The 14,406-nt window shown below is 46.0% G+C and overlaps 1 protein-coding gene across 5 annotated transcripts in view; it reads left to right on the forward strand.

Annotated features, from left to right (window-relative positions):
* Window positions 1-14,406, forward strand: part of STXBP5 (syntaxin binding protein 5) — a 1,242,391-nt gene that overhangs the window by 711,401 nt on the left and 516,584 nt on the right. For all 5 annotated transcript variants that reach the window (XM_086927454.1, XM_086927457.1, XM_086927456.1 and 2 more), the window contains exons 12-13: window positions 1,947-2,094; window positions 2,190-2,257. In XM_086927454.1, coding sequence (XP_086783580.1) covers window positions 1,947-2,094; window positions 2,190-2,257 — 216 coding nt within the window. The remainder of the gene's footprint in view (window positions 1-1,946; window positions 2,095-2,189; window positions 2,258-14,406) is intronic.

Here is a 14,406-nt window from a genome sequence, read left to right on the forward strand (position 1 = left end):
TGCGTCCCTTCAGGGATGGGGCGGCCTTATGGGAGAGGTGGAGATTGGAAACCTCTGGTCTCTAGCGGTGTCCGGGCTCCACATCAACCTTCTAGAGCTCCGGGTGATTCGTCTTGCAGTGAAGGCATTCCATCCCTCTGTCCGGGGAAGAGTAGTGCAAGTGTTCACAGACAACACCACCGCCATGTGGTACTGCAGCAAACAGGGCGGGTGGGGTCGTGGACCCTATGTCAGGAGGCCCTTCGCCTCTGGACATGGCTGGAACATCAGGGCATTTCCCTGGTGGTTCAACACCTGACAGGTTCCCTGAACACCAGGGCGGACGAACTTAGTCGCTGGTGCATGATGGATCACGAATGGCATCTTAACTCGCAGGTGGTGCAAGGTCTCTTTCAACAGCAGAGAGAGCCTTGGTTAGATCTATTTGCCACTGAAGAGAACGTGTAATATCGCAATTCTGAGCTTTGGCATTTCCAAGGCGGCACTCGCTAGGCGATGCTTTTTATCACGAGTGGAGTTGAGGTCAGTTGTTCGCCTTTCCACCTACACCACTTCTGCCCATAGTGCTGAAGAAGATCAAGCGCAACCGGGCCAAAGTCATTCTTAAGGCTCTGGATTGGGCACGAAGAACCCTGTATCCCGAGCTGCTCAACATGGCCATCGATCCTCCGATCAGACTGCGTCTTTGGGAGGGTCTTCTGTTGCAGCAGCCAGGAAAGGTCCTCCACTCGAGCGTGTCCAGCCTCAACCTACTTGTGTGGAGATTGAGCGGCGGCAGTTGACGTCATTTGACTTGCCTCCAGAAGTTTTTGATGTAATCTTGTCAGCCAGGCGTCCCTCCACTAAGATGGTATACGCATGCTGGTGGAACAAAATTGTGGCATGGTGCACAGCAAAGGCTGTGGATCCCCTTTCTGCCCCTCTTTCTGAGGTTCTCTTGTTCCTTCTCTCTTTGGCCCAGCAGTGCTCTGCTCTGGGCACTATCAAGGGCTATCTTTCCGCCATTTCTGCCTTTCTTCTGCTTCCTGAACAGCCGTCACTCTTCAAGTGCCCGGTTGTAAACAGTTTCTTAAAAGGCATAACGCATCTCTTCCCTCCTATTCTCTTTGTTATGCCTCAGCGGGGCTTAAATCTGGTCTTAACCTATTTAATGCGTGCTCCCTTTTAGCCGCCTCCCAACTGTCTATTGAGGCTTTTAACTCTTAACACTGCATTCCTGGTGGCCATCACATCCACCAGAAGGGTGAGTGAGCTCCAGACCCTTTCATCAAAGCCTCCTTTTTTGTCTGTGCATCCGGACAAAGTTGCCATCAGGGCTCGTCCATCCTTCCTTCCTAAGGTTGTCACCTCCTTTCACATTGGGCAAACCATCACTTTGCCTACCTTCTTTCCCCCTCCGCATCCTCCAAAAGAGGAAGATAGGTTCCACTGTCTGGACCCAAAACGTACACTTTCTTTTTATCTGGATCGCACCAAACCGTTCCGGGTGGATGACCATCTTTTGTTGGGTACGAGGGCACCATGAACGGTCAGGCCGTACACCATCTCCAGATGGGTCGTTTTGTGTATCCACGCCTGCTATTCTTTATAAGTGTTTGTAATTTCTGGGTAAAAAAAATCATAACCGAAAGTTTGTGTAAGTTTAAAGCTTTTAATAATTTTGCTTGATTCTGTGGTTTCTGCACATTGGACCAAACACATTTTATTTCCTTATTTTGTTGTTATTCATAACAGACTTTTTGCAAATTAATACTACTACTGTATCAGAATACATTTTTCATGGATATACTCATTTTATTACCTACTTATTCAGCGCCGCTCACCAGTGACCACTGATTTGCATACATAAAACGTCTTGTATGTGTTAGAAATAATATTCATTAGATCATGATGTTTGGTTTAACTTGATTTTTATTAGCTAAGCATTGATTTTCCTTGTTTTGTAGGTATCCCATATTTGAGAACCCTTACCCGTTGAGTATTCATGAATCTCCTGTTACGTGTTGTGAGTATTTTGCTGATTGCCCTGTGGACCTTATACCTGCACTTTATTCCGTTGGGGCTAGGCAAAAACGTCAAGGTTACAGTAAAAAGGTACTGACTGATAAGTACATTCTTTTTTTTTTAACATAATGATGTTTGCAGAAATTGGTTCTGTTTTTCTGTTTACTCTGTATTTTCACTTTCAGGAATGGCCAATCAGTGGAGGTAATTGGGGTTTGGGAACTCAGAGCTATCCTGAAATAATAATTACTGGGTAGGTTGTCATCTGTACATTAATTATATTTTTGTATTTGTATGTATGCTGTTTGTCTTGTTTGATATTTTGATTGGTGGGTATGTACAAGATTGAATTAGAATCAATATTGCATTCAAATTAAAAACAACACCAATAAGTGTACTTATTTATTTCATTTTATTATAATATCATTAATTACCTGATTATTTTTAAAGACTGTGGTATAAAATTGCCCTGTAGACATGTTTGATTTTTAAAATCTTATAAAGCTATTCAGCATATGAATGGGTAAATATGTATTTAGAGCAATCATACGGCACTGCTGTGTGATACTGTTTCATTGCAGTGATGAAAACAGGAGTCATTACATTTTAGTTTTTATGCCTGGAGTGGTTACATTGCATGGTAAGTTTTCATACCCTGTACTTCAGGAGTCTTTTACATTGCAGGTATTTAAATACATTTATACATTTATGTTTATATAGGTGTGTGTAAGTAAATATATATATATATATATATATATATTCAGCTCACGGTTTCCACCAGACTTTCGCAGAGGAAAGAAACCACGCACTCCGGGGGTCGTTTTTAGTTAATTTATTAAAGTTTGCAACAGACGCGTTTCGGCGCTCCGCCTTCCTCAATGTTACAAACATTGATGGCGAGCGCCATGTTTTTAACAGCGTTCACTCGTGATCAGTGGGCGAAACAAACAAGGGACAACAAATTATTCCACCATATTGGAAGTTGTTCACAGTGTACGTCACGTTTTGAGTTAATGTACAATGTAAGGGCTATCCTACTTCATTAAGCCCCAGTAGATGCTGACAATAATTTCGAGCATGTTTACTGACATTCGTGATTTAAATAAATGAAAACATAAATTGCGCAAAACTAAATCTCGCATTTCATGGTGTCTCGCCGTGTATCTATATATATATATATATATATATATATATATATATTCACTGAAAAAACATAGGTTTGACACACGTTATAGTTAGAAATTAGCATTCAAAAAACCTTTGAAATTCACTAAAAAAAACATAGGTATGACATATGTTATAGTTAGGAATTTGCATTTAAAAAACCTTAGAAATTTACTGAAAAAGACATAGGTTTTACACCAGTTATAGTTAGCTGTACATTTTAGTCATACAAAACCATTGAAATTCCCCTGTTATAGTTAGTTGTACTCACTATAACTCGCGCGCCCGCTATCCACTGCTGATGATGTCACATATTACATCATTCATGACATGGTCAGTGACATCACTGATGACAACTCAGATGACATCACTGATGACATCATCCATGTGGTAATGAAATACACCTCATCATACACTACTATAATATTTTTCATCAATGTAAAATAGAACGTGCCCTATTTGAAACCATTGACACACCAATGGTACTTTCTAAACACCCACTCAGTGAATCCTAGATCTAAATACACATCTAATCACTTACCTATAGATTCAGTGTTATATGCAGTGAATAATTAATAGAACACTAACAAATATACTTCTATGCCTATTTCAACATTAAAAAACCAAGATACATTGTATTCGCTTATAAAAACATCTTATTGACTTATGCAAAGAATGGATCATATTAACATGTACTCACCTACACACATATACGAAAACCACTTTATATATTCCTCTATTCACTTAATGTAATATAAAATAACTATTAAAAATATACAGTTATCCATATAGTGACTCATACGATCACTAATTCTTAAGCTCACTTAATTAGATATTACTGTAACATGTACTGTTTTTTTTATTCAAATTTAATAGAGATATACTATTGAGAGATATTTTTCATCACCACCACACCTATAAACATAAACACTCACTAAAACAACTGTTGTAACATGTAGTCAGAACCTTATTATCGACTGAATGAATTATTCACACATTTTTTAGCAAAACCACATACACATTCATTTTCCCATACAAATACTCAGTTAAGAAACCACAACAAATATAGTCTTTAACATACCAATTAAGACAAAGCAATAAAGACTTTCACACAGTTAAATAACTACACAATAATTATAGTGAAACTCTACAAATTTGTCAAGGAAACAATCAATGACATTGTTACTAAATCTACCATCCACCCATTTATATTTATATATCTACCCATTCTTCAATGCAAAGTAGTGTATTTATAATACATATTTAAATATCAAAGCAAACCACATTCACTGGATGATGTCATCAGTGATGTCACTGACCATGTCATGAATGATGTAATATGTGACATCATCTTCAGTGGATTGCGGGCGCGCGAGTTATAGTGAGTACAACTAACTATAACGGGGGAATTTCAATGGTTTTGTATGGCTAAAATGTACAGCTAACTCTAACTGGTGTAAAACCTATGTTTAAATTAGTTTCTGTAACGTTTGGCAGAGGGTTAAGGTCTTGTAATTGTACTATTTCAGACCCTGAAACGGCTCCCACATTTAAAAGAGACTCCCATACTAGTGTTACAGATGGTTATCCTAGACGTGAGGTTATGGTCACTTATGGTATATATGAAAGTGGGCTTGCACGCAGATAGTTGCCATAACCCACTCAACCTACTGTTAACTGGGGAATCCTTGAAAATGACAAATAACACAAGCTATACAATTGTTGCAGAGCCAAGTTTAGCCAACAATTACCGTTGTCACATGGCCAAACATTCTATCGCACCAAAAATGATATTCGCAGATATATGAACTGTTCCTGGTCTTCTTATTGAAGTACATGGGGACAAGGGACATGGCCATTTCTATATTAAATATACATAATTCATTCTTAGATGGATGTATAAGATTTTTTATAAAGAGATCACCCATATAAAACAGGCTTTGGTTAAAGAAGACAGGTGTTCTTTTTGGCGTGTAGTAGCTCAGGCCAATTCGAAAAAAGTGAAAACCTCTCATTACCATATTTAACCAGATAGATGGGTGTCTCACTTCTCAGAACTGTACGCTGCAAAAGATCTGAATAACTCGCCAACATGTGGCGGTCCAGCCACCGTAACTGATTTTCCATCTCTAGCCAGCACAGAATTAGTAAATCCAGTCTTCTAAGCTATGAAGACACAGCTTGAGCAATCACTCTTTTGTAGCCAGCCAAGACACTAGGACCTGACAAAATTCCTGGGGACATATATAAAGCAGACCCACTAGTAATGACTACTTAGATAAACTTAATGTCAAATGCAATAGCGGCAGGGGGTGAGATACCATAATTGTGGAGAGGAGCTGACATTTTTTCTATTTATAAAAAAGGTGATGCATGCATCCTCTCAAATTACAGGCTGGTCAGCCTGATTGACAATCTGCAAAAGAAAAGATCTTTGCACAACAAGTGCTGGATAGATCGCTAGACTGTGCTGATTACAACAAAATCATGACCCGCGGTGTTCGCCTGGGTTGCGTTCTTGCTCCTACGTTATTCACCCTATACACATGGTCTGGGACTACCGACCACCCCTTCCCTATAATGCAAACACCACATACAATCCCCGTAGAAATTTAGCCAGGCAAGGGATTTCTTTGGAAGGCAGGGGGTCTTGTGACCCCCAGGCTGTATTTATTGAAATATGAAAACAAATAAAAATTGGTAAAATAAACATTATTTACATAATTATTAAATGCAAAATTCTAACATTAGATTTACAGCAAGGTAGACCGGTATGAAGGGCTAGCCTTAACAAATGTCTAATACAGTGTGTTCCTAACCAAATCTAACATCCTACTTATCAATTTTGCATTCAAAAATTCTGAGGCCTACGGCAAGGTCGCTAACCAGTGTCAGATCCTTTTTCCAGCTGCGCACTCACGTACGAGTGCGCATGCGCAACAAGGGGCCGGTTACCGGGAGAGTACGTACCTCTCCTGGTTACCCTCGTACGTACCGTGAACTCCATTTAACCATAACAGGAGGGCCCTTACACTCGCGCCATTTGATGGCGTTATAGTGTATGTGCGGGGTGGCTACCAGCCTGAGGAAAGCGTGACTCCCTCCCCCGCACCCTTCCAAGCAAGCGGATATCCTGCCCCTGAAGTTCTAGGAGAGACCAATGGCCCTCCCCCTGGGTGACCCCATTCGATAATGGTGCCGCCCCCTAAGGACCTTAAAATGCTGCTCACCGATTATGACCTTACCGCCTGACCAGTATAATAAATACGACAATTAAGAAACCTGTGAAGGGAAAAAAGGCCTAAGGAGAAAAGCAAGTAATTACACATCCACATAACCAGTTGTGCACATTCCACTAATATTGCCTGTAAAAGGGGAAAAGGCCAAAGGAAGAAAATACACACATATCAACAGCGCTCACTACCATCACCGATGATACCTACCAACGTCCAAACTGAAATTCTGCTAACAGGGATGGTGGGTGGGGAAAATTTTGCGGCCCCTGCAGCAGGGGCGAGGAGCGAGCCTGGGGAGCGTGGGTACAAGAGGCTGCTTCCCGCGCCCCCAGCCCTTTTCTACCCTCCTGGTCCCTCCCCTTGACCCGGAAGCACTCACACCGCTTCCGGGTCAATGGTGGGACCCATAACCAACCAGGAGTGGAAGGGGGGGCCGGGCCCAGTCATGCGTGCGTGGGGGCCGAGCACCCCCCCTTTCCTCATGGTCTGGGACTACTGACCACCCCCTCCCTATCATGCAAACACCACATACAATCCCTGCAGTAATTTAGCCAGGCGAGGGATTTCTTTGGAAGGCAGGGGGTCTTGTGACCCCCCGGCCGTATTTATTAAAATATGAAAACAAATAAAAATTGGTAAAATAAACATTATTTACATAATTATTAAATGCTAAATTCTGACATTAGATTTACAGCAAGGTAGACAGGTATGAAGGGCTAGCCTTAACAAATGTCTAATGCAGCGTGTTCCTAACCAAATCTAACATCTTACTTATCAATTTTGCATTCAAAAATTCTGAGGCCTACGGCAAAGTCGCTAACCGGTGTCAGATCCTTTTTCCAGCTGCGCACTCACGTACGAGTGAGCATGCGCAACAAGGGCCCGGTTACCAGAAGAGTACGTACCTCTCCTGGTTACCCTCGTTCGCACCGTGAACTCCATTTAACCATAACAGGAGGGCCCTTACACTCGCGCCATTTGATGACGTCATAGTGTATGTGCGGGGTGGCTACCAGCCTGAGGAAAGCGTGACTCCCTCCCCTGCACCCTTCCAAGCAAGCGGATATCCTGCCCATGAAGTTCTAGGAGAGACCAATGGCCCCTCCCCCTGGGCGACCCCATTCGATAATGGTGCCGCCACCTAAGGACCTTAAATTGCTGCTCACCGATTATGACCTTACCGCCACAGGCCAGCATAGTTGACCGACTATCTGCCCCCCCCCCCAAAATGCCTACACTGAAAGGTCATACCTACCTCGCAAAACCTTCCAACGATGCCAGTATGTTCCTTACCAATAGGTCATTACCTGCCTCAGTGAAGTGGACCCCACCCCGTAAGTAGAAATGATCTCCCCAGATGCACCCATGTGGAATACTCTGAAGTTGAGGTGTTCGAAACAGCTTCTTGATTTTGCTGTTGACCCTCTTTACCGTGTGGTTCAACGCCCTAACAGGGGTCTCTTCATGACAGGGCTGTGCACACCACGTTGAACCCAGTTGTCTGTGCCCTAAAATACAGCAAGAAACAGGCGAGGTCATGCCTCCGGAGAGGCTGAGTAGCAATCGTGCCTCCATGCTCCAGGAAAGATTGATTCGCTAAGGGCCAACGCACCATGGTCCGCCCTTGATGCCCGCACGAGCCTAAGAATGTGGCTTGACGTGTGCCTGGTGCACCAACATACACAAGCGGACCATGCACAGTCTTGTGTTCTTGTATCTAAAATGTACCTGGACAATCTGTAATTTATACATGTGTCAGTCCGGCGCATAGTGAGTCCCTACATGGCACCACCACCTCCCTGGCAAAACAATGCCCAATCGTGTGACTGTGGTACCCTGCCCTTAAGACGGGTAATTACCACCAATCTATTTGTCGACCATTGCGATATATTTAATGCCAGATGCGCATACACAAGACACTAACTGTTCTGACTGCCGTCTTTGTAAAGGTATAGGTGGTCAGGTGACTAACGGCAGCAGTACTGTCCATATTCGCATTACATGTGCCATTGAGAAGCTCAAACCCATTGCACCGTTGAATAGGGCAGAACAATACACCCCCAACTGCAGGTTTGTTCGAAGCCGGGTGGCTCCAGACTCTACAGGATCCGACCAGGGTCACAGCTCTTGCATACAAAGAGGGAGCGAAGAAACTTCTCCTTGTAGCCCCTTTGCATTGCTAGCGTTCCTTGGCAGCGACTTCCGGCAACAAAATTATTGGCGGATCTATGCTTAATTACTGGCACCGGGACTTGTCCCGATTGGCCTAGTCACAAATCTGAATAATGTGCCATTTAAAGCGCAACATTATCTCCCCCGGTTGTAATCGGTATTGGGAGGCGCATAAAACCTCATATAGGCGACAAAAACCAGTGGTGGTGACGCTAGAGGTGCGGGGCAGTGCAGTTCCCACGTAGCACCAACAATCCACGGGGCCTTCACATGATTTCCAAAGGGGCTGCATTTCAGGGTTTTAACACAAGCCCTACCCACCATCCCTATGCTTTTCGTGCGGTGACGTTATTGGCAAAACATCTTTAAAATTGCTCCAGCACCGCAGGGTCCAGCACGGACATGGGTAGTAATGTGTTTTATCGTCTATAATCACTAGCAGGCTATTTCCAAGCAGTGTCTTCCCCATGCAGAAAATTCTCAATTATTACTAAAAGGCTTGCATTTAGACAATTCATTTACGACATTTTTCTAAACCACTAGATGGCAGCACAAGCAGCTAGATCTAGTCCTCTTCGTTTCGAACAGATCTCAAAACCTGCTACACTGATTGCTCCGGTCCGTTGTGATGGATGAGAAGTAACGTGACGGAGTGTGCATGGGTTCTGGTGCATGCATTTTCATACAGGTGAAAGAGACATTAGCCACACACATTATATTAACTCAAGCAGCCATCTAGTGCATGAGTTCTGTGTAAAGTGTTCAGGGACTTTTGATGCATTTAGCACTGATAGTAACACATTGCCATTGGTAAGGCCTTTGGCAGTGTGTTGGTCGCATGCGAGTGCATTGCTCAGGAGTTTTATTCTGTTGTGCTAGCCACACAGTGTTCTAAAGTATGGTTACAGTGGAGCATTTTTGCATCTCTGAGTCTTGGTGCCGGGGTTGTGTATTAAGTGTTTAGTGCTGCTGAAGAGCAATACTTTGCCAGCCCCCTCTTTGAGGTAGGTTATAACTGTTAGACAATATCCAATTTAATCAACAACTTAATATACTAGTCCACTCTAAGCTTGCAGACCAATGATTTGATTTCTCACAGAAAACGGCACGGAGACAGACTTTGAGATCACAATTATATTCTTTAAAAATTATAAACCGTTCCTCCATAACCTCGGATTTTTCACTTCCGCCAAGGCTGAAGCGCGAACCCAGGTCTCCCAGGACAAAGGCGACCGCTCTGATTATTGAGCCACACTCCCTCGACCTTCCTGAACACTGGAGCCTGACAGCTTTGGACCGACTGATGGCAACCTCGCCAACTCCGAACACCTTCACTTCCAGATCCACATCGACCCCAAGACCACACTCAGAGGCACCCTCCTCTACAGACCACCAGGGCCACGCGCAAAATTCAGTGAAGACATCACGGACTTCATCACCCCACACGCGCTCCCCTCCAAAGACTACATCCTTCTGGGAGACCTCAACTTCCACCTTGAAAAGATCAACGACCGCAACACCGCCACCCTCTTGGACAACCTCGCCAACCTCGGACTTAAACAACTGGTCACTTCCCCCACCCACATCGCAGGTCACACTCTCGACCCCATCTTCACCTCCAGCAACCATGTCTCCTTCAGCCACACTACAGATCTCCTCTGGACTGACCACAGCTGCGTTCACTTCACCTACAACAAGCCGAAACCCATCATCCACCTCCAACCAACTCTACAAAGAAACTGGAACAAAATCACCACAGAGCAGATCTCCACATCACTCCTTCAAACCTCCCCAGCCCCCTCTTCTAACGCCAACGAAGCCGCCTCCAACCTCACCCTTTGGTTATCCAACACCGCCGACACCTTAGCACCACTGAAAAAACGTCAACACAAACTTGGCATCAAAAAGGCTTCATGGTTCAACGACGACCTCAAGAAATCCAAGAAACTGTGCCGCTCCCTTGAAAAGGCCTGGAAAAAAGACCCATCCACCAGCAACAAGGACGCCTTCAAAAGCGCCATCCGTACTCACCACCAACTGATCCGAAAAGCCAAGAAAACAGCATTCAAAGATCGACTTGACGACAACGCCCACAACAGCAAGGAACTTTTCAACATCGTCAAGGAATTTTCCAACCCCTCGACCAACTCCAACGACATCACCCCCTCTCAAACCCTCTGCGATTCCCTAGCCTCTTTTTTCCACAACAAGATTGCTGACATCCACAACAGCTTTGACAACCTACCCGGAAGCCAACCCACCCTACCACCAGCTGACCATCTTCCCCCCATCAACACCCTCAACGCCTGGAACCCAATCTCCACTGAGGACACCATCCGCCTGATGAATTCCATCCACTCTGGATCCCCCACAGACCCATGCCCCCACCACATCTTCAACAAAGCAGACTCCGTCATAGCTCCGCACCTCCGAGACGTCATCAACTGCTCCTTCAACTCCGCTACCTTCCCAGAAGATTGGAAACACGCTGAACTCACCGCCCTCCTGAAAAAACCAACGGCAGACCCCACCGAACTCAAAAACTACCGCCCCATCTCGCTTCTTCCATTCCCGGCCAAAGTCATCGAGAAGGCTGTCAACAAACAGCTTGCCGCCTTCCTCGAAGCCAACAAATCACTCGACCCCTCACAATCTGGCTTCCGAGCCAAACACAGCACTGAGACCGCCCTCATCGCAGCAACAGACGACATTCGAACTCTACTGGACAATGGAGACACAGTCGCCCTCATCCTCCTCGACCTCTCTGCAGCCTTCGACACAGTCTGCCACAGCACCCTTTTACAACGCCTCAGAAACATCGGAATCCAAGGAAAGGCACTGGAATGGATCACCTCGTTCCTCACCGGAAGAACCCAGAGAGTCCGCCTCCCACCATTCAAGTCCGAGGCATCTGAAATCATCTGCGGCGTACCACAAGGATCCTCACTCAGTCCCACCCTCTTCAACGTATACATGAGCCCCCTCGCGGCCATCGCCCGCCAACACAACCTCAACATCATCTCTTACGCGGATGACACTCAACTGATCCTATCTCTCACCAAGGACCCCAGCACCGCTAAAACTAACCTACACGAAGGAATGAAAGAAGTCGCCGAATGGATGAAACAAAGCCGTCTGAAACTGAATTCAGACAAAACAGAAGTCCTCATCTTAGGTAAATCCCCCTCTGCATGGGACGACTCTTGGTGGCCGGAAGCCCTTGGAAAAGCACCCATCCCGACAGACCACGCACGGAACCTAGGCGTCATCCTGGATTCTTCACTCTCAATGAACAGACAAGTCAGCGCCGTATCCTCTTCCTGCTTCAACATTCTTCGCATGCTCAGAAAAACATTTCGCTGGATCCCCTCCGAAACAAGGAAAACAGTCACCCACGCTCTAGTCACGAGCCGACTGGACTACGGAAACACCCTCTACGCAGGTACCACCGCTAAACTCCAGAAGAAACTCCAACGAATCCAAAACGCCTCAGCCAGGCTCATATTAGACATCCCACGCAACGAACACATCTCTGGTCACCTTAAAGACCTCCACTGGTTACCCGTCAATAAGAGGATCACCTTCCGACTGCTTACCCACGAACACAAATCACTCTACGACATCGGACCAGATTGCCTCAACTCTCGACTGTCCTTCTACACCCCCTCCCGCCAACTTCGCTCCTCCAGCCAAGCCCTCGCCACTGTACCTCGCATCAACAAGTCCACCATGGGAGGCAGATCCTTCTCATACCTTGCTGCCAAAACATGGAACTCACTCCCTTCTTACCTCCGCCTCACTCAGAATCACCTAGCGTTCAGAAAGCAGCTTAAAACGTGGATTTTTGACAAATAATCCACCTCCCCTCCCTAAGCGCCTTGAAACCCTCTGGGTATGTAGTGCGCTATATAAATGTTATGACTTGACTTGACTTGACTTGACGCTCACTTAGCTAAAAAAATGTCCCTCAAAGCATGGTCTTTTGTCCTTGCATTTTGTTGCCCAATCTAATTCCCGGCCGTGCGACTGGAAATTGTACAAAATCAATCGCCTAACCGCACATCTTGCAGACAGTGAAGAAATCGAACAGGCGCTTTTTTACTAGCAGCAGAAATGTAAACACGAAGTGAACTATCACCGCTAAAGGGTAGAATTGGACAGCTGCCTCAAGTTCAAGTTTAACATTTGTATAGCGCACTACTCACCCAGGGGGTCTCAAGGCGCTTGGGGGGGGGGGGGTAGTTTGCTTATCGAATATCCAAGTTTTTAGTTGCTTTCTGAAGGAGAGGTGGTTCTGTGTAAGGCGGAGGTGGGAGGGGAGGGAGTTCCAGGTCTTGGCCGCTAGGTAGGAGAAGGATCTTCCCCCTATGGTGGATCTGTGGATGGGCGGAATGGCGGCGAGGGCTTGATTGGACGATCGTAGTTGGCGGGTGGGGGTGTAAAAGGACAGGCGCGTGTTGAGGCACTCGGGTCCTAGGTCGTGGAGGGCTTTGTGTGCATGGGTGAGGAGACGGAACGTTATTCTCTTGTTGACAGGGAGCCAGTGGAGGTCTTTCAGGTGACCGGAAATGTGAGCTTGGCGGGGGAGGTCAAGTATGAGTCTAGCTGAGGCGTTTTGGATGCGTTGGAGTTTTTTCTGTAGTTTGGCTGTGGTTCCGGCGTAGAGGGTGTTTCCGTAATCCAGTCGGCTTGTGACCAGTGCGTGGGTGACCGTTTTTCTTGTTTCGGCGGGGATCAAACTGAAGATTTTTTTGAGCATGCGTAGGATGTTGAAGCATGATGAAGAGACGGCGTTGACTTGTCTGGTCATCGAGAGGAAGGAGTCTAATATGAAGCCTAGGTTGCGCGCGTGGTCCGTAGGTATGGGTGCGTTTCCCAGGGCCGGTGGCCACCAGGAGTCGTCCCAGGCAGAGAGGGATGAGCCTAAGATGAGGACTTCCGTTTTGTCCGAGTTCAGTTTTAAACTGCTGTTCTTCATCCACTCGGCTACATCTTTTATTCCTTCTTGTAAGTTGGTTTCGGCGTTGTTTAGTGCTTTGGTGAGGGAGAGGATTAGCTGGGTGTCGTCTGCGTAGGAGATGATGTTGAGGTTGTGCTGGCGCGCGATGGATGCGAGGGGACTCATGTATACGTTGAAGAGGGTGGGACTGAGAGATCATCCTTGTGGTACGCCGCAGATGACTTTGGTGGCCTCTGAACTAAAAGGGCGGAGGCGGACCCTCTGGGTTCTTCCGGCGAGGAACGAGATGATCCAGTCCAATGCTTTTCCTTGTATTCCGATGTTGCTGAGGCGTTGTATGAGGGTGTTATGGCAGACTGTGTCGAAGGCTGCGGAGAGGTCAAGTAGGATGAGGGCAACTGTTTCTCCGTTGTCCAGTAGTGTTCGAATGTCGTCTGTTGCTGCGATGAGGGCGGTCTCGGTGCTGTGTTTGGCTTGGAAGCCGGGCTGAGATGGTCGAGGGAGCCGTTAGATTCGAGGAAGGCGGCGAGCTGACTGTTGACGGCTTTCTCAATGACTTTAGCAGGGAATGGGAGGAGCGAGATGGGGCGGTCGTTCTTAAGTTCAGTGGGGTCAGCTGTGGGTTTCTTCAGGAGGGCGCTGAGTTCGCCATGTTTCCAGCTTTCCGGGAAGGTGACGGAGTTGAGGGAGCAGTTGATGACGTCTCGAAGATGAGGAGCGATGATGGAGTCTGCTTTGTTGAAAATGTGGTGCTGGCATTGGTCGGTTGGCGATCCTGAGTGATTGGAGTTCATCAGGCGGATGGTGTCTTCAGTGGTGATTGGATTCCAGGCGCAAAGGTTGTTAGAGGGGGGTTTTGGTTCGCAGGTG

This window comes from Lissotriton vulgaris, chromosome 6 (assembly GCF_964263255.1).
Source record: "Lissotriton vulgaris chromosome 6, aLisVul1.2, whole genome shotgun sequence".
NCBI lineage: Eukaryota > Metazoa > Chordata > Amphibia > Caudata > Salamandridae > Lissotriton > Lissotriton vulgaris.